This window comes from Trichosurus vulpecula, chromosome 4 (assembly GCF_011100635.1).
Source record: "Trichosurus vulpecula isolate mTriVul1 chromosome 4, mTriVul1.pri, whole genome shotgun sequence".
Taxonomy (NCBI): domain Eukaryota; kingdom Metazoa; phylum Chordata; class Mammalia; order Diprotodontia; family Phalangeridae; genus Trichosurus; species Trichosurus vulpecula.
This window is the reverse complement of record NC_050576.1, coordinates 136,249,905-136,270,803: the sequence shown is the minus strand read 5'-3', so window position 1 is coordinate 136,270,803 and position 20,899 is coordinate 136,249,905. Positions and strand designations below refer to the sequence as shown.

At 38.4% G+C, this 20,899-nt stretch overlaps 1 protein-coding gene across 1 annotated transcript in view; it reads right to left on the bottom strand.

The window, feature by feature from the left end:
- Positions 1-20,899, bottom strand: part of ADSS2 (adenylosuccinate synthase 2) — a 60,162-nt gene that overhangs the window by 4,214 nt on the left and 35,049 nt on the right. The window contains 6 exon segments of the mRNA XM_036755210.1: positions 9,291-9,415; positions 10,431-10,585; positions 12,677-12,803; positions 15,674-15,755; positions 16,268-16,375; positions 16,932-16,998. Of these exon segments, the coding sequence (XP_036611105.1) occupies positions 9,291-9,415; positions 10,431-10,585; positions 12,677-12,803; positions 15,674-15,755; positions 16,268-16,375; positions 16,932-16,998 (664 nt within the window).

Sequence of the window (20,899 nt, the reverse complement as noted above, 5' to 3'; positions counted from 1 at the left end):
AAACTACAAAATTCATATTATCTTAAACTCATATTGGATTAAAGTTAAACTCAAACGGAACTAAAATTTTCTCATCCATCTGATTGACAGAGAAGACAAAGTAAGATGATGATTGTTGGTACAACTGTTGGAAAACAGGCACACCAATCAATGTGCTGTTTGTAGAAATGTGAATTGGTCTAGTCATTCTGGAAAGCAATCTAAAACCATGCCCCTAAAGTCACTAAACTGTACATATCCTTTGACTCAGCAATAAGCATGTCTATGTACAAAATAAAAGAAGATTGTACATGAAGATGTGAACCTAAAATAGTTTGTTTCTCCCTTTACAAATATAACTATACCTTAAAGAGATGAAAGGAGAAAAAGACCAATATGTAAAAAATTTTTATGGCAGTTCTTTTTGGTATAGCAAAGTACTAAAACTAAGGTGTTATCCATCAACTGTGGACTGGTTGAAAAAATAATAAATAATAGCTACACTTACATAGTGCCTACCATGTGCCAGGCACTGTGTTAAGTGCTTTACAAATATTATTTTAATTGATCTTCACAATAACCCTGAAATTATTAACCCAATTTTACAGATGAGAAAACCTGAGGCAGATGATAAATGAACTGCCCAGGGTCATACAATTAGCAAACATTTGGGGCTAGATTCAAACTCAAGTCTTACTGGTGATTCCAGGCCAAGCGCTCCATCAACTGGGTCACCTGGCTGCTCTGTCATTACGCCCATATCATGTTATATGAATGTACAGGAATACTACTGTGCTATAAGAAATCAAAGAGATGGTTTTGGATAAAGTGGGAAGCTTATATGAATGATGCAGAGTGAAGTAGGCAGAACCCAGAAAGTAATTTATACAATAACAACATTGTAAGGAGAAAAAAAATCCTTGAAAGACCTCTGAGTAATCAAAGCAACGATCAACGATGACTCCAGAGGACACACGATAAAGCATGATTCCTACCTCCCAATGGAGACATGATTTACTAAAAGTGTGGAACGATACGTATGTTTTCTGATGGTGTCAATGAGGTAATTTATTTTGCTTATCTGTTACAATGGTTCCCCACATATGAACCCAATGGAATGGAGGGAAATTGGTTACAATAGGCTGCCCCAAAAAGAGTCACTGAAGCTTCCCCCCCACCAAAAAAATGCTACGGACAGTCAAAAGGAAACACACACAAGCACGGTAGCTTTGAAAGTTACATGTTGTAGTAATCATAACTGTAAAGTACAAAAGGTATCAGAAGCTGTACTGGAGATTTGCATTTCAAATATAAGCTGCTTTTTCTGCTCCACTATGAAAGGGAAACACTTTTTTTATTTGATGTTCATCTCAGAGTAAAAAAAAAATTTTAAAGGAAAATTGCTCTAGCAATATAAGTTCAACACCTTCTCTGCAACTGTGCAGTCTTATGAGATATGACTATACAGAGATTTAAGTCTATCCTATTCAATGCTGCAAAAGCAATTTTCCACAAGTATGGATCTGGCCATGTGACTCCACTACTCAGTCAATTCCAGGGGCTTCCTGTTACCTCTAAGATAAAACCTTTTAAAGGCCTTTATAACCAGGGCCCAACCCATCTTTCACACGGTCATTAATAATTCATTATTATTTGAGAACTGTTTATTCACATCTCTTGACCATGATATACAGTCATTCCTCAATGGATAAGTGGTCAAGAGCTGCGAATAAACAGTTCTCAAATAATTATGAATTATTAATGACCATATGAAAGGTCATTCTAAATCACTAATAAAAGAAAAGAAAATGAAAACATCCAGCAAATAGGAAGAGATGACAAAAGATGGGAATAGTCAATGTTGAAGGGGCTGTCAAAAGATAAGTCACACTAATATACTGTTATGGAATTGTTCCAACTATCCAAGAAAGCAACTCTGAATTGTGCAAAAGAGTGAGTAAAATATACCTTCTGTCTGACCCAGAGATTCTACTACTAGACATACATCCCAAAGGCAGCTAGGCAGTACAGTGGGTACAGTATTGGGCCTGGACTCAGAAACAGCTGAGCTCAAATCTGACCGCAGACACTTAGAAGGTGTGTGATTCTGGGCAAGTCACTGAACTTATCTGCTTCAGTATCCTCAATTTTAAAATGGAGATAATGATAGGACTTATCACCCAGGGTTGTTGTGAGGCTCAAATGAAATAAATATTTGTCAAACGCCTGGCACATAGTTGTTGTTTGTCCCTCGTATTCGAAGAGAACCAATGACATCATGGGGTGATGTCTTAATTTGCTCGTGAACTGGGTTTAAGTGAGGCAGAGCTGTACAAAGTCTTCAGCCTCACTCTCTCTTCTAGTCCTCAAAGACCAGTCACAAGAAACAGTCAAGGTAACTGATGATGGCCTGGGATGTAGCGGATACTGACTTTGGCGCCTTAAGATATCTGACCAAACTCTAAACATTCCACAGCACCTGCTTCAGCCCCCTTCATGGCCATTAGAAGAAACTGTTCTCATTCACCCATTCCACTGAGGGAAGTCTTCACTTACATGGGGTAGATATTTTCCAACTCACCTACAAGTTTTGGTCCTACTCAACCTGGTTTGACCCATCTGCTGAGACAATTTACTGCATGGCACAGCACAGGCACTTAATAAATGCTTGTTTCTTTCCAAAGCCAGAAGAAAAGTCCCAAATACAATCTTAATAATAATAACTTTTTGTAAGGGCAAACAACTTGAAACAAAGGAAATGCTTATCACCTGGGGAATGGCTACACAAACCGGGAAATGCTAATACTACATTACTGTGCTCCAGTTAACTAGGAACATGAAAAATCTGGAGAAGGATTGGAAGACTTGTGTAAACAGACGAAGAATGAAATAAGTAGATCCAGGGAAACGATGGAAACAACAAAGACAAAAACCAAATGTTGCAAAATTATAACGTTCAATCATGGCCCCAAAGAAGAAATGAGAAAATGTTGCTACTTTTGCCAAACTGCTTTTTTCTACCTTTTCTTTTTTTGTTCTATTACAAGGGATGGCTGTCTGGGTAGTAGAGGAGTACACTCACAAATGATGGCAATGGAAAACAAAATATCAATTCCAGGGCAGTTAAGCGGCACAGTGAGTAGAACACCAGCCCTGGAGTCAGGAGGACCTGAGTTCAAATCTGGCCTCAGATACTTGACACACATACTAGCTGTGTGACCTCGGGCAAGTCACTTGACCCCAACTGCCCCGCCTTCCCCCTCCAAAAAAAATATCAATTCCTTTCAAAACATCAACTTCACAAGCACAAATCAGAAAACTAGGTAAACATTTTTGAAAAGTTATACTACTGATTGTGCTGTAGATTTTCTGACTTTTTTCAAAATCATTCTTTAAAAATATCAATATCCTTTTTTTTTAAAAAACCCAATAAGCTGCTACTTAGGAATTCCTCATTTTTTTTAATGTGAAATCATTTAAAGCATATTTCCATATTAACCATGTTGCAAAAAAAATCAAGGAAAATTTAAAAAGCAAAAAAATTATACTTCAGTTCACACTCAGAGTTGAACAGTTCTCTCTGAAGGTGAACAGCATTCTTTATCATAAATCCTTCAGAATTTTCTTCGATCACTGCACCAACTAGAGTTGCTAGGTCTTTCACAGTTGATCATCATTACAATGTTGCTGTTACTGTGTACACTGAACTCATGGGTCTGCTTACTTCACTCTGTATCAATTTATATGGATCTTCCCAGGTTTTTCTAAAACCATCCACCCATCCCACCACCCGCCCTGCCCCCACCCCCACCCCCGTGCTCCTCATCTCAACGTTTCTTATAGCACAACAGTATTGTCACAATTATATACCATAACTTGTTCAGCCATTCCAACTGACGGGCATCCCCTCAATTTCCAATTCTTTGCCACCGCAAAAAGAGATGCTGTAAATATTTTTGCACACATAGGTCCTTTTCTTTTTCTTCAATCCCTTTAAAATACAGACCTAGTAGTGGTATAGTACTGGATCAATAGGTATGCACAATTTGATAGCCATTTAGTTATAAATTCCCGATTGTAATCCAGAATGGCTGGACCGGTTCAGAACTCTTACCAATAGTGCATCAGTGTTAGGTAAGCATTTTTTTTTAATCTGGAGGTTTTAGTAGACTACAAGATCCGTGTGAATAAAGTGACATGGTGGCCCAAAAGGTTCATACAATTTTGGATTGTATTAAGAGAGGTGGAGCTTGTAGGAATAAGAAGGCAATTTTCAGGCATGAGCCTATTGAACGTACATTTAGAATGCAGTGTTCAGTTCTGGACATGTATTTTAGTAAAGACACTGACACAAAAGTATACAAAAGAGGTCAGCTGACACAGTGAAGTACATTAAAGGAATTGGGAATGTACATTTTGGAGAAGAAAAGGCTCAGGGGAAATATTACAGCACTCTGAATATTTGAAAAAGGCTGTCATGTGTAAGAGGATTAGATTTATTCTATTCGTCCTCAAAGTAAAGAACTAGAAGAAATGGGCAGAAGGTACAGATGTAACTTTGGGCTTAATATATGGGAAAACTTTCTAACAATTAGTACTATTCAAAAGTTGAATGGGCTACTTCAAGAGACAGAAGATCTCCTTAAGTGGAGTTCTTCAAGCAAAGTCTGCATGACTAACTACTTATTGGGAATATTATAGAGAGGATTCTTTTTTGGGTACGGGTTGTACTAGAAAGCCAACAAGTCCTTTGCAGTTTTGAAATTCTTTGATTCCTGTGGGTTAAATGTTCTTTTTATAAATAATGAATTATTTAAAAATAATTCACACAACTATTTTAACTGGATTGTTTAATCTATTTAAATGTATCTATATAACCGTTACAACGAGGACCATTGGCTCTATCCACTGGGCCACCAGCTGCCTCTAAAGAAGAATCAAACAGAATTCCTGGCCAAGATGGCGGCTGGTAAGCAGGGAATAGCGTGAGCTCCGTACCGAGTGCCTCCAAAAACCTATAAAAAATGGCTCTGAACCAATTCTAGAACGGCAGAACCCACAAAACAGCAGAGGGAAGCAGGACTCCAACCCAGGACAGCCTGGATAGTCTCTGGGTAAGGTCTATCCCACACGGAGCCGGGAGCTGGGAGCTGGGAACGGAGTGGAGCAGAGCCTAGCCTGAGCGGCCTGGACCAACAAGACCAGCAACTGGGCAGAGCATGCCCTAGCGCCCTGAATCAGTGAGCTGCGGCAGTTATGAGACTTCTCAACCCACAAACACCAAAGACCGCGGAGAAGGTTAGTGGGAAAAGTTGCGGGAGTGGAAGGAGTTCACGGTTCAGCTTCCAGCCCCGGGGGCAGTGGAGGTGGCGCAGCTATGGCTGTTGCTGCTTCCAGCTCCAGGCCCACCTGGTGGGAGGAATTAAGTGGCGGATCAGAGCAGGGGTGCACAGCCTGCTGAAGATCTAAGCCCAGTTCGGGTTGGGGGTTCTTGGGGAAGGAGCAGTGCTGGTGTGGCAGAGCTGGCACCTCCCCCCCAAACGTGGAACATAGAACTCTCTAGTCTACAAGCAGTCATACCCCACTGAAAAACTCAAAGGTCAAGTTAGTTGGCTGGGAATATGGCCAGGCAGCGAAAACGCACCGAGATTCAGTCTCAGACTTTGCATTCTTTCTTTGCTGACAAAGAAGACCAAAACATACAGACAGAAGAAATTAATAAAGTCAAAGCGCCTACAACAGAAACCTCCAAGAAAAACAGGAACTGGTCCCAGGCCATGGAAGAGCTCAAAAAGGATTTGGAAAAGCAAGTTAGAGAAGTAGAGGAAAAATTGGGAAGAGAAATGAAAAGGATGCGAGAAAACCGTGAAAAACAAGTCAATGACTTGCTAAAGGAGACCCAAAAAAATACTGAAAAATATACTGAAGAAAACAACACCTTAAAAAACAGACTAACTCAAATGGCAAAAGAGCTCCAAAAAGCCAATGAGGAGAAGAGTGCCTTGAAAGGCACAATTAGCCAAATGGAAAAGGAGGTCCAAAAGACCACTGAAGAAAATACTACTTGAAAAATTAGATTGGAGCAAGTGGAAGCTAGTGACTTTATGAGAAATCAAGATATTATAAAACAGAACCAAAGGGATGAAAAAATGGAAGACAATGTGAAATATCTCCTTGAAAAAACCACTGACCTGGAAAACAGATCCAGGAGAGATAATTTAAAAATCATTGGACTACCTGAAAGCCATGATCAAAAAAATAGCCTGGATATCATCTTTCAATAAATTATCAAGGAGAACTGCCCTGATATTCTAGAGCCACAGGGCAAAATAGAAATTGAAAGAATCCGTCGATCGCCTCCTCAAATAGATCTCAAAAAGAAATCTCCTAGGAATATTGTTGCCAAATTCCAGAGCTCCCAGATCAAGGAGAAAATACTGCAAGCAGCCAGAAAGAAACAATCTGAGTATTGTGGAAACCCAATCAGAATAACCCAAGATCTGGCAGCTTCTACATTAAGAGATCGAAGGGCTTGGAATACAATATTCCGGAGGTCAATGGACCTAGGATTAAAACCTAGAATCACCTACCCAGCAAAATTGAGTATCATGCTCCAAGGCAAAATATGGATTTTTAATAAAATAGAGGACTTTCAAGCTTTCTCAGTGAAAAGACCAGAACTGAATAGAAAATTTGACTTTCAAACACAAGAATCAAGAGAAGCATGAAAAGGTAATCAAGAAAAAGAACAAGAAAAAGAAATTGCAAGGAACTTACTAAAGGTGAACTGTTTTGTTGACATTCCTACATGGAAAGATGACGAGTATGATTCGTGAGACCTCAGTATTAGGGTAGCTGAAGGGAATATGCATACATATATGTTTATGTATATATATGGGTGAATGTGTATGTATCTATGTACGTGTATATATATACAGAGAGAGAGAGAGAGAGAGCGCAAGCGCGGACACAGGGTGAGCTGAAGATGAAGGGAAGATATCTAAAAGAAATAATATCAAATTAAGGGATAAGAGAGGAACATACTGAGAGAGGGAGATAAGGAGAGATAGAATGGGGTGGATTATCTCGCATAAAGGAGGCAAGAGCAAGCAGTTCTGTGGGAGGAGGGGAGAGGGCGGATGAGGGGGGAGTGAGTGAACATTGCTCTCATCAGATTTGGCCTAAGGAGGGAATACCATACATAACCAGTTGGGAATCTTACCCCACAGGAAAGAAGAGGGAAGAAGATAAAAATAAATGGGGGGGATGATGGAAGGGAGGGCTGATGGGGGTGGAGGTAGTCAAAAACAAACACTTTGGAAAGGGGACAGGGTCAAGGGAGAAAATTCAATAAAGGGTGATGGGTTGGGAAGGAGCAAAATATAGTTAGTCTTTCACAACATGAGTATTGTGGAAGGATTATACATAATGATACACATGTGGCCTATGTTGAATTGCTTGACTTCTTAGGGAGGGTGGGTGGGAAGGGAAGAGGGGAGAGAATTTGGAACTCAAAGTTTTAAAAACAGATGTTCAAAAACAAACAAAAATGTTTTTGCATGCAACTAGAAAATAAGATACACAGACAACGGGGTGTAGAAATTTGGCTTGCCCTACAAGAAAGGAAGGGAAAAGGGGATGGGAGGGGAGTGGAATGACGGAGGGGAGTGGGGTGACAGAGGGGAGCGCTGACTAGGGAACAGGGCAACCAGAATATACGCCATCTTGGAGTGGGTGGGAGGGTAGAAATGGGGAGAAAATTTGTAATTCAAACTATTGTGAAAATCAATGCTGAAAACTAAATATGTTAAATAAATTTAAAAAAAAAAAGGAGGATCAAACAATACCTACTTCCAACTTTCAGGGGTGGTGAGGAGGGCCAGAAGATAAGTACTTATTATACATACATACACATACACACACACACACACACAAACACACACACACCATAAATATAAAGTTAATACAAATATATACAGAGTAATTTAACACAATATAGTTTGAGGAGGTCACTAGCAGTTTGAAGAATTGGGAAAGGCTCAGAAAGAAGATGCCTGATATGCACCTTAAGGGAAGAGGGACTCTGAGGCAAAAGTCAAAAGATGATAAATTGCCAGCATGGGGGATGGATGGACAGCTCAACTGTGCTGGGGAGAAGGGAAATAAAGTATCATGTGTCAGGAACAGAAGGGCCAAGTTTGGTTGGATTTGAGGGTCAGGGGGGCAAGGGCAGGGAGAGTAGAGAAGGGAACTGTCAAACAAGACAAGAAAGATGGGTTAGGCCTAGATTATAAAGACCTTTAAAAGGTCTTATCACAGGCAACAAGAAGGCCCTGGAGTAGACAGATCTATGCTTACGGAAAATTACTTTTGCAGCCATGAACAGAATCCACTGGAGCAGGGAGAGACTGGAGGGAGGGAGACCAATGAAGCTGTTATCATAAACTTGGGGAAATGATGAGGGCCAGCATTAAGGGGTTAATGTTAGACATGTTATGAAGGTAGAAACAGCAAGATCTGGCAACTGATGGAATATGTGGAATGAGTAAGAGTGAGGAGTCCAGGATAATGCTGAGATTATGAAGCTGGGAAACAGAAAGGATGTGATAAAGAAAAACGTTTTAGCCATTATAGATATCCAAAAGTGAAATGAGCTGCCTACGGAAGCATTTGGTTCCCTCTTACTAGAGAACTTTAAGGAAAATTTGTATGAGCAGTTGTTGTAACTGTTGTAGAGGGAAGTCTAATTCAAACACAACCTAGACTCAATGAATCTGGAGATTCCTCTAACTCTGATATTATATGATACCTGATAAACACTTTCCTCCTCTTATTTGGTGATACTAGAAGTTTGCCCCAAGAAATTTCCCTTCACTCAAGCATTGCTGACACATAAGGATCACCTTTCCTCTTAATGGATTTCTTTTGGTTGCAAAAATACCCCATGTTAATACCACATCTGGTGTCAGGTATGGTCAACATGTTGGTGAGCTTTGCTGAACTGTTTTTTTCTTTCTTTTTAAATGCTTGCTACAATGGATGGCTTTCTTCAGAAATATGATGTAAAAACAAAAAAGAATTTTATTGTTTAAAAAAGATACTCCATGCTGATCAGAAAAGAGGCTGTGGCAAGAAGAGAATCTAAACAAAGTTTTAAAAAGTAAAAGGATCACTTTCCTAACTTTTACAGACCAGTTTTCCAGGTAATACTGACTGAAATACGTAAAAACAGATAATGCAACTTAAAAGTCACATTTGACATAAACAACATAAATTCTTAACTTACATCATAATAAAATTAAATTACTTACGCAGTAAATCCATTAATCATATGAGCGTATTTGAGCAAAACAAGATCCAACCAGCCACACCTTCTTTTTCTACCAGTGGTCACACCAAATTCTCTACCTCGGGTCTGTAACAAATCCCCAATTTCCTGCATAAAAGAATATAAATTAAGCAGCATATAATACAATGTTCTCATTACTTTATTAAATCATACCAAGATACTCATCATAGCTTACATTTACACAGTGTTTTTCTCAAAGCAACTAAGTGGGGATAGATAAGACAAAAATAGTAATAAACAAACATGATATACCCATATATTATATACAGACAAACAAAAGCAGGTCAAGAAAGGGAAAATGAATTGCCCTAAGTCGCCCGTCTATAAATCCAGGGCTACTGAAGCTAAGTCTAGGGCTTCTTTCCATTACCTCATACCTCTTCTCTAATTAAAATACTATGACATAATTTCATAGTCTTCTTGAAGTAAATAAGCAAGTATCCACCAGAATACAGCCAAATAAATATTAGTAGAGTGAAGGAATTCTATTAGTTTTTAAGTTTAATTTAGAAGAAGTAACACTGTATAAATCTACTCATAGGGTATGCCTTAAGTCCCCTGTCGCCCCCCCCAACCCCCAAATAACAGACAAAAAGAAGTCTGTGGAGGAAAGGACCAAAATGTGTGCTCAATCAGCTACAGAAATGAAGCCTAAATATTGAACCAAAATACCTATTAACAAATTTATAATTATAAATAACAAAACTAAGAGCAGTGTAAGTATAGTTCAGTGAACTTCCTGGAAGCCACAGAAAATAACTGGGCAAAATTGGGCAGAGCCATGCTGTGGTTCACAGCTCCTAGGTAGGTCAGGAAATCACAGTTTCTCAGGAAAAAAAACTAATGCTGAATGAAAGTCATCACTTCAATTTTATATCTTTAATCTTCCTCCTTCACTTTTTAGCCTCAGGGATACCACTGCCTCCTATTTTTTCGTATTTTTCTAACTAATTTACTAAGAACATTGTTCTGGGTCAATCTTCCAAATGAGACAGCACAAAGAATAAGGGCCACTGAAAAAGAGAACCCGTAAGAAAATATAGTAACATATACTATTATTTTCCCAACACTGTAAACAAGATTTACTGGGAAATCAGCTTACATTTTTCTGTTCTGTTGGAAAGGCTCCAATTCCAACTCTAGTTGTATATGCTTTTACAACTCCATATACCTCACCCACGTTCTGAGGAGGCATACCCAAACCTGTGCAAACGCCTCCAACAGTACAATTTGAAGAAGTCACAAAAGGATAAGTACCTTAAAGAGCAGAAAACAGCACTTTAATCATTTTCAATATGAACTCCAAATGTCACACATTTGTACAAATTTTATTTCCAGTTGAGTCCTATTATTTCTTCAATTTATCAAAAACTGCACAGCAAGACAAAACTTTATTAAGTGCTTTTTAAATTTAAAATCCATGCTGAATAACTACAATTTTTGATCTAGCAAATTAAAAACTGAGCCATGACCTTAAGAAGTTAACTCTACATGTATATGTAACACATAACTGAATTGGCACATTCAGCTAAATAAATCATTAACACTTTGAAACAAAATTACTAATAAGATTCAGAATTTGAGTATACTTTACTAATTAGAAAGCTTAAATACATCAGTGATATTTCCTTTTCAAATCTCACTTTTTATTCCTAGTTATCATTCCCTTCTTGACAGGAGGAGGATGGTGGTGAGAAAAGAGGTGTTATAGTTTTGACACAGGTGCACAAGAACATACGATTTAAGCTAAATTTTCCTTAAAGGTACTAAGACCATCCTGTAGATCATGTTGTAGTCTTGATTGGCTAAAATTTTATTCTAATACATTTCCTGGTGGACCAAGTAAAAAACATGAATGGGGAGCTCCAAGGGCAAAAGCGGATTTGTGTGACTGGTGGATCAAGATGGGCAACTCAGGCAAAGGAACTTTATTTGCTCAAATGAATCAACTCCAGGTCCTTCAATGTCTATCTTTGTTGAACATCTTTCATTAGCTTTGGTTAAGTAAATTTTTTTTGGTTAACTTTCGGAAGTCTATTTTTGTTCTAATACCAATACTAAACTATAGAAGACTGGCCTGAGTCAGGGCCAGCCCAGAACACTCCCTTTTTATCAGAAAACAAATTAAAGCCTGGCAGCAGTTCCCAGGGAGCCATCAAAGCATATTTTTGTATTCCAGGAAGTATCCTCAGATTTCACTGGAAGGTCAGCCGCTCACTTTGAACTCAAAACAAATCAGGCAACACTTGTGGACCTCTCACCTCTACAAAGGGGTATAGTGGTAGTGTCTTCTAGGATCTCTTTTTCTGAGCCATCAAATACAGTTTTATACTTTACAAGTACTATCCCATTTCATACCACACTTAATCATCTCAATTTAATTAGACAAATGTTTGATTTACTTTATATGTGAAATTACTTGCTTAGGAGATTAAGATTTAGAGCTGGAAGTCCAAAGTTCACCTAGTATAATACCCTCATTTTACAAACAAAGAAATTAACCTTAGAGAACTGATTTTTCGAGTCACAAAGGTAGAACTAATAGAGCCAAAATTTTAATAGCTTCTTTAACTCTAAATCCAAAGTTCTATTGATTACATCATTGTTCTCTGTCAATCCATAACTATTCTGTACACAGAACCACGAGATTATACCTATGAAAGAATAAAGGTTATTTTAGCTCTCACTCCCACACTCAAATTTGCAGAGCATTCTAGATTATGACTGTCATTTCAACTAAGAAATGAACAAGATGAACAACGAAGTGTGATAATAAGTATACTGAAACAACTACTTACATAGAAAACTGCTTTAATTTTGATGGGCTAAATATAGTATTCATCTGACTTTTTTTAGGGGAAAAAAAGCAGTAACAATTTGTAGAACTACAACCCAGAGTTATCTGAATCAATGTGTATAAACAAAAAGTAAATTTCAGTGAATCAGGTCTTGGTAAAAGTACTGAAAATTCAAAAACAAACAAACAAAAAAAAACCAACTAAAAACAGGGCAGCTAGGTAGCACAGTAGATAAGACAGTAGCCCTGGAATCAGGAGGATCTGAGTTCAAATATGACCTCAGATTCTTACTAGCTTTGTGACCCTGGGCAAGTCACTTAGCCCCAATCACCTTCAAAAGTTTTTCTAAAAAAAAAACAAAACCCTAAATCAATAAAATATTACCCAAATAAAAAAGACACTGGCCTTAGCAAAAGGTAACTTTTACCATTTGGGTATGTGCACCTTGAAGTCATTTTTCTGAAATATTGTAATGCCAATATTTAATAATGAAAAAACACAAAAGCATTTTACAGTTTTAATAAGTTTCCAATAAATGGAAAACACTTACCAAAATCAATATCAAGCAGGGCTGCATTTGCACCTTCTACCAAAATTTTCTTTGGAGGGCCATGGAGGGCCTCATAGAGAAAATAAACACCATCCTTTACCATTGGCTTAATCCTTTCCATATAGCCCTATGTAAAGAAACCACTTTTTCAGATGACATTTTTTAACTTGGTAAGCTATACAAAGACAAATGAACTTTGATTACTGTATACTACATCAACTCTAAGCCTCCCACAAATGCCATTTATTCATATTATCATCTTACCCAACATATCTCTTCAGGATGCATGTGAAGTTTATTTACAGAAGTTAAATACCACTATAGTAAGTATTTCTACCAAAAGTAATTTAAAAATATTTCTGAAAACCACTTATTTGATATGTAAATCCATCTACATTTGACATAACAAAATTCCAGTATAAGAGAAGAATGTGAAGTCCTTTACAATTCATTTGAGTGGAATATGACATGTATATTTTCAGTCAAAATAACTTATGAAACTGTTAGGCAGAAAGAAGCCTTGATTCAATGAAAAGAGCATATATGATGATGGAATCATAAATTTCTTTTAATTTTTTTTTTGCATTCACTCATGATGCTTTAGAATTGTCTGTGAACACACTTTTCACAAATGGCATGCCAGGTTAGTGTATTGTTTATGTATTTTTGTTTAATGGGAAGATCTTTCCCTTCTATTAATAGGCCCATGTGACCTCCATGTTATATTTTGCGATTCAGAACCACACTGGCATATTCACAGCGACAGCAGCCACTGTGAACAGTGCCTTAGCAATACAGTTGGTGACCTGTGTCATCCTGGTACAGGATTAGATTTGGGATTGTTTGAATTGATTCTTGAAAGGTTAAGGAGGTACAGGTAGCACAAAAGGGAAGGTCCAAGTCTCAAGAACAATATGAAGAGATCTGTGGTGGTGGTGACTGACAAGATGCTATGGAAAAATGTCACTAGTGTTATAATTTGTTACCACTCTGGGCTAGCCTATTGTCATTTAACACACACTTCTCCTTCATGACCTGGCCCCAACCTACCTTTCTAGGCTTATTCTACACTATACTACTTTTTTTTTCACATTCTACAATCCAGACAAAATAGTCTTTTTACTTAGTTCCTCACAGGGGACATGCCATTTTCCTGTCTCCAAGCTTTAAGCATCAGAGGCTCCCATATCTAGAATAAATTTCTCTTCTCACTCCTCTTAAGAATCCATTGTTTCCATGAAGACTCACTCAAGTGTCACCTTCCCATGAAGCTTTTCCTGATGTCTCCCTAGTAACCCTTTCCCATTACCTTATATTTATTTTGTAGCTACTAAAGCTTAAAACACACTAATACTTTTGAGTCATCTTGAATATATACATGTTGTCTCTCCTAGAAGGGACTATTTTACTTTGGTCTTTGTATCGCTAGTGGAGTGTCAGCCTTTCTGTTTAAGCCATGGGACTAGTGGAAAGAACAAAAGATTTTGTAGCCAGAGAACTTGGATTCAAATTCCAGCTCTGCCTCTTATTACTGGCAAGATCTTGGGCAAAGTATTTAGCCTTTCTGGGCCTCAGTTTCCTTATCTGTAAAATGAGAAGTCTGAAATAGCCAACCTCCAAGGTCCTCCTAGGGCAGCTAGGTAGTACAGTGGATAGTGTTGGGCCTGCAATCAGGAAGACCTAACTTCAAATTTGGTCTCAAACACTTCCTAGCTGTGTGACCCTGGGCAAGTCACTTAAACCTGTCTGCCTCAGTTTCCTCATCTGTAAAACAAGTGGAGAAGGAAATGGCAAATCACTCCAGTATCTTTATGAAGAAAACCCCAAATGGGGTCATAAAGAGTCAGGTACAACTGAAACAACTGAACAAGTTACCTCTCCACTCTCTATAGAATCCTTAATCATTGCAAGGAACTCAATCCCAGTTACAGAATTGTTAACTTTCATTTGTTTTCCCTATCACAGATCATGCCTATGTCTACCCTTACCCAGATATTCCTCAAATAAAATGCTCTAAGCAGGTTAAAAGAGGTTCAAGTGAGTGACCTCAAAACTTATGCTGCAATGATAGTGGTCAGCAGTGCTAAAGTTAATAATGTTCATAGTAAGTAGAGACATTGCTCTCTAGTTATTTCACATCAGTGATGTGAATGCTGTAACCTCCTAACTTCAAAGAAAGCTCTTTAAAAGGCCACTAAAACACTTTTATTCCTCACAAAATGTAAACAATGCTGCCACACAGGATTTGATAAAAGCTTGGTGAAGGAACTGGGGATTTTCTGCTTCTCTACTTTTAATACGTTTTAGACACAACAATTAAAAAGTTCATTTGCATTTTTATTTTCTAGACATGATTTCAGAATAGTGCAAGAGGAGTTTATTTTCCTCCTTTCTTTACACAAATGCCACATGGATTATGATAAATTACGCATATTACCTGCTCTAAGGACCCTAAGAGAGAATCCATTCCAATGCCCTCATTTTGCAGATGAGACATTGAGGCCCAGAGAGGTTAAGAATTTGCAGAAGGTTACCCAATGCCTTAGTGTCAGAGCCTAGAACTGAGCTTAGATCTCTTAATTTTAAGTATAATACTTTTTTCAAACTACATAACAAAATCTAGCCCTTTGCATACCAAGTTGTTTGGAGCCATTGCTATTATAATTCGACAGAAAAGTTTTTATTCACAGTAAGTTCTCAAGAATTCCATAGGCAAGGCACTTTGTCTTCATGGAACACAATCTATAATTACCTTATAAACTGGTAAGAGAATGATTATTAATTATTCTTACAGCCACTGTGGGTCAACTTTTAGAATTTAATCACCAAAGTAACTTTAGGAAATTTGTTGTTAGTAAATGTATACACAAAAAATTTTAAATATGATGTACACTTCTTAAAATGTGATACTTTAAAAGAAAAGTAACAAAATCTGAAAGTCTTGCCCTTTAAATAAATACACATACAAAAACTGCTAAGAATATCACACAGCTTTACCTTGAGTTTTTGTAATTCACCCTCAATGTCGATTTCCAAAGTGGGATATATAGATTTATACTGATTAGCTAAAACTTTGAACCTGCGAAACAAATACATTTTGGTTAGGGTTGCATGTCATTTGATTTTAAAATCTCCACAAATATCTGAGGGTATAAAGTATGTATGTGGCTCGGCACACATGACTTGGGTGTAGGGGAGAGAAACGGAAGACTAGCCAGCACCTTTTCTGTGGGGGTGGGCAGACCTGTGTTTTTACGGGTACTGGAAATTCCCTGGAAAGAAACTCCTCTACCAATGCAGACTGGCCCTGTAACTTAAGAGGAATTCAGAGGTTAAGTGCCTTGTCCTCACTCACCTTTCATGTGTCAGAGGCAAGATTTGAAGCTACATCTTCCTGACTCTAAGGCTGGCCCTCCAACTTGCTGCCTCAGCACATCATTAAATCAATTACAATTTAGGTCAGTTCAACTGTAATGACTACCCGCTAAAATAAAATTTAAGTAGAATAACATTCCTAACATCATTAGCCTGCCACCCCCAAATTTCTAAACTCAACTTTTCTTTTTTTATTTTAAATAAAATGTGAGTTACCTCTCAGAGAAGCCATCAAAGTCCGAAACAAGATCGCACATCCTGAGTCCACTTCGAGAAGCTTTAGAGGAATAAACTGGACCAATACCCTTTTTTGTGGTACCCAAACTTAAAAACAAATAAGAAAACTTTAAGCCTGACTTGTCCTTAAAATTGGCAGAATAAAACCAAAGTTCTTTAGTTCCTATGATAATGTAAGTACAAAGAATGCTTATATAAGCCTGGTTTCTGCTTTAACTATCTGCTAAATTTATCTTGATGATAATTCTACTGGTACCATTTAATTGAAGCACTAAATAAAATTAATATTCCTTTCTGTGAAAGTTTGGTCTACCAAGTATGTGACAGGAGACTGTGTGTGTGTGTGTGTGTCCATGCGCACGCATGCACACACATGCATGTAAGTGTGTGCATGCATAAATAAGTAAAAAATAGACAGGCACATAGACAGAACCTGTGATTTCACTGATACAGGGAACAAGTGAAAAAGGAAACACCTTCCATCAATACAGGCTGACACCTTTGATAGTGACTTGCCCAAGATCCCAATGCTAGACTTGAACCTAGGTCTTCCTAGCTGAGTCTACCTCTCTCAATCATTATACAACGGCATACATAGGCATGCTTGAACTACATATCATATTTTTGATGAAACAGGACATACTTCTTTCCAGCTTGTTCTTGTCTCTGTTGTTCCTGAATGCCATCTGCTGCTTGATGGAAGTCAAATACTAGGAAAAGAAAACCATAACTATTGATGAATTCAAGATACAGGTTATTCATATACAAGGATCAGCTAAAACAATAAAAAATAGGACAGTATCATCTTCTGTGATCTGTGAAAATCAAATTTATATGACAGTCATCTCTCCACTTGACACTCTGATGTGTTCAGATGTTTCTCATACAACTGGGCTTCTACCCATAATGTGTGTGTGTGTGTGTGTGTGCACGTACACACACACACACACACCCCCTCCCTCCCTCCAAGTTCCTGAGTTTTAGGTAGTCTCTATTCTACAACCACAAGAGGAAAACAAGAACATCTAACCCACAATTTTTAGACCCTAGGGCAGGTCAATGAATTTCCCCATACCTCCATAACTATTTCAGAGGTATACTGTGTATCATATAAAAGTAGTATTGGGAGAGCCCCTTCAAAATATTGCCACATCTTTATCCAAATAAGACCAATCAATATAGAACCTGTCTAGAACAATCTGGGACAGAGGCCACATGGACAAATAAACAGAAGGATAACTTGTTTCTATATATATTCTCCCCGAAAAATTTAGTAGAGATCAAGGATTGCATGGCAGAACTAGCATAATGAGTAAATATTTACATTGCTAATGAGGTATCATCAAAGAACTCTTCAATTTGGAATTAACATGTTAAAGCTGGTAAAAACATCCTTAGCAAAATTCAGTTGTAAGGTTTAACCTATTCAACTAACACTAGTCAGGAGTCCAGTTCTAGTATTAGTTCTGTCATTAATGTGCTCAATTACCTTCGGCACTATATTTGTATTTTAGCAAAACATTTAACAAAATCTCATGTACAATACCTATGGGGGAAATTGGAGATATGTGGATTGATAAGAATAGTTAGAGGGTCCTTACCTGGTTGGATAACCATGATCAATGAAGCCATGCTAATGTATAGAGGTTTACAGTGGTGTGCCACATGGGTGTATCCTGATCAACTTTATCAACAACTTAAAAGGATACTATGCTTATTAACTCTGCAGATGAAAATACTGGGAGATCTAAGATTAGATTGGCAAGTTGGAAAGACAGGACAAAGCAAACAACTTAAAGGATAGAAATGTAAAAGCTGCAAGGTTAAAAAAAAATCAACTCCAAAAGTATATAAGGGTGAAAATACGGCTTAAGAGCTGTAAAGATGGCCAAGATGGCAGCTAGAAAGCAGGGACTTGTGTGAGTTTTTCCCCAGGTCCCTCCAAACACCTATAAAAATGGCTCTGAAAAAATTAGCTGCAGAACCCAGGAAATAACAGAGGGAAGCAGGGCTCCAGCCCAGGAAAGCCTGGATGGGCGCAGGGAAGGGTCTATCACACAGAACATGGAGCGGAGCAGAGCCCAGCGTGGGCTGCACCAGGACCAATCAGAGAGGGAGCTGGGCAGAACAGGCCACAGGGCCCTGAATCATTGAGCTGTGGCAGTTATCAGACTTCTCAACCCACAAATGCCAAAGACAACAGAGAAGGTAAGTGGGTAGAACTGCAAGAACAGAGGGAAAGGTGTGGGAAGTTGGCCCCACATGCGGGGGCATGGAAGTGGCGCAGCTCTGGGGCTGCTTCCAGCTGCAATTGTTTCCAGAGACAGGCTCACCAGGTGGGAGGAACTGAACAGTGGATCAGAGCAGTAGTGCAAAATCTGCTTGGATCTGAGTCACAGTCAGGTTGGCGGTTCTTGGGGGAGGAGGAGCACTGGTGTGGCAGAGCTTGCTGTGTAGAAGTGGTTCTGAAAACAGCAGCACAAGGCCCCTAAAGCTTGAGACAAAGTACTCTCTACTCTACAAGCAGTCAGACCTCTACAAAAAGCTCAAGGGTCAAGTAGTTGGCTGGGAACATGAACAGGCAGCAAAAATGGACCCAGATTGAGAATGAGACTTTGGAATCTTTTTTTGGTGACAAAGAAGACCAAAACATACAGCCAGAAGAAGTCAACAAAGTCAAAGAGCCTACATCAAAAGACTCCAAGAAAAACATGAATTGCTCTCAAGCGATGGAAGAGCTCAAAAAGGATTTGGAAAAGCAAGTAAGAGAAGTAGAGGAAAATTTGGGAAGAGAAATGAAAGTGATACAAGAAAACCATGAAAAACAAGTCAATGACTTGCTGAAGGACACCTAAAAAATACTGAAGAAAATAACACCTTAAAAAATAGACCAACTCAAATGGCAAAAGATCTCCAAAAAGCCAATGAGGAGAAGAATGCCTTGAAAGGCACAATTAGCCAAATGGAAAAGGAGGTCCAAGAGACCACTGAAGAAAATGCCACCTTAAAAATTAGATTGGAGCAAGTGGAAGCCAGTGACTTTATGAGAAATCAAGATATTATAAAACAGAACCAAAGGAATGAAAAAATGGAAGACAATGTCAAATATCTCACTGGAAAAACCAGTGACCTGGAGAATAGATCCAGGAGAGATAATTTAAAAATTATTGGACTACCTGAAAGCCATGATCAAAAAAAGGGCCTAGATATCATCTTTCAAGAAATTATCAAGGAGAACTGCCCTGATATTCTAGAGCCACAGGGCAAAATAGAAATTGAAAGACTCCACAGACCGCCTCCTCGAAAAGATCCCAAAAAGAAGACTCCTAGGAATATTGTGGCCAAATTCCAGAGCTCCCAGATCAAGGAGAAAATACTGCAAGCAGCCAGAAAGAAACCATTTGAGTATTGTGGAAACACAATCAGGATAACACAAGATCTAGCAGCTTCTACATTAAGGGATCAATGGGCTTGGAATATGATATTCTGGAGGTCAATGGAGCTAGGATTAAAACCAAGAATCACCTACCCAGCAAAACTGAGTATCATGCTCCAAGGCAAAATATGGATTTTCAATAAAATAGAGGACTTTCAAGCATTCTCAGTGAAAAGACCAGAGCTGAATAGAAAATCTGACTTTCAAATACAAGAATCAAGAGAAGCATGAAAAGGTAAACAAGAAAGAGAAATCATAAGGGACTTACTAAAGTTGAACTGTTATGTTTACATTCCTACATGGAAAGATGATGTGTGTAATTCATGAGACCTCAGTATTATGGTAGCTACATGGAAAGATGATGTGTGTAATTCATGAGACCTTTCTCAGTATTAGGGTAGTTGAAAGGAATGTACATATATATAGACAGAGGGCACAGGGTGAGTTGAATATGAAGGGATGATATCTAAAAAAATGAAATAAATTTAAGGGGTGAGAGAGGAATATATTGAGAGAGGGAGAAAGGGAGAGATAGAATGGGGTAAATTATCTCCCATGAAAGTGGCAAGAAACAGCAGTTCTGTTGGAAGGGAAGAGGGGGCAGGTCAGGGGGAATGAATAAATCTTACTCTCATCGGATTCAACCTGAGGAGGGAATAACATACACACTAAATTGGGTATCTTACTCCAAAGGGAAGTAAGGGGAAGGGGATGAAAAAAGGGGGGATGTTAGAAGGGAGGCCAAATAGGAGGAGATAATCAAAAGCAAACACTTTTGAAAAGGGACAGGGTCAAGAGAGCAAATTGAATAAAGGGGAACAGGATAGGATGGAAGGAAATATAATTAGCCTTTCACAACATGAGCATTGTGGAATTGTTTTACATAATGATACATGTGTGATTTATGTTGAATTGCTTGCCTTCCTAGGGAGGGTGGGTGGGAAGTGAAGAGGGGAGAGAATTTGGAACTCAAAAGTTTTAAAAGCAGATGCTCAAAAGAAAACTGGCTTTTTTACGTGCAGCTGGGAAACAAGATACATAGGGAATGGGGCACAGAAATCTATGCTGCCCTACAAGAAAATAAGGGGAAAAGGGATGGGGTGGGGGTAGTAGGGTGACAAAAGGGAGGGCTGACTGGGGAACGGGGCAATCAGAATATATGCCATCTTGGAACG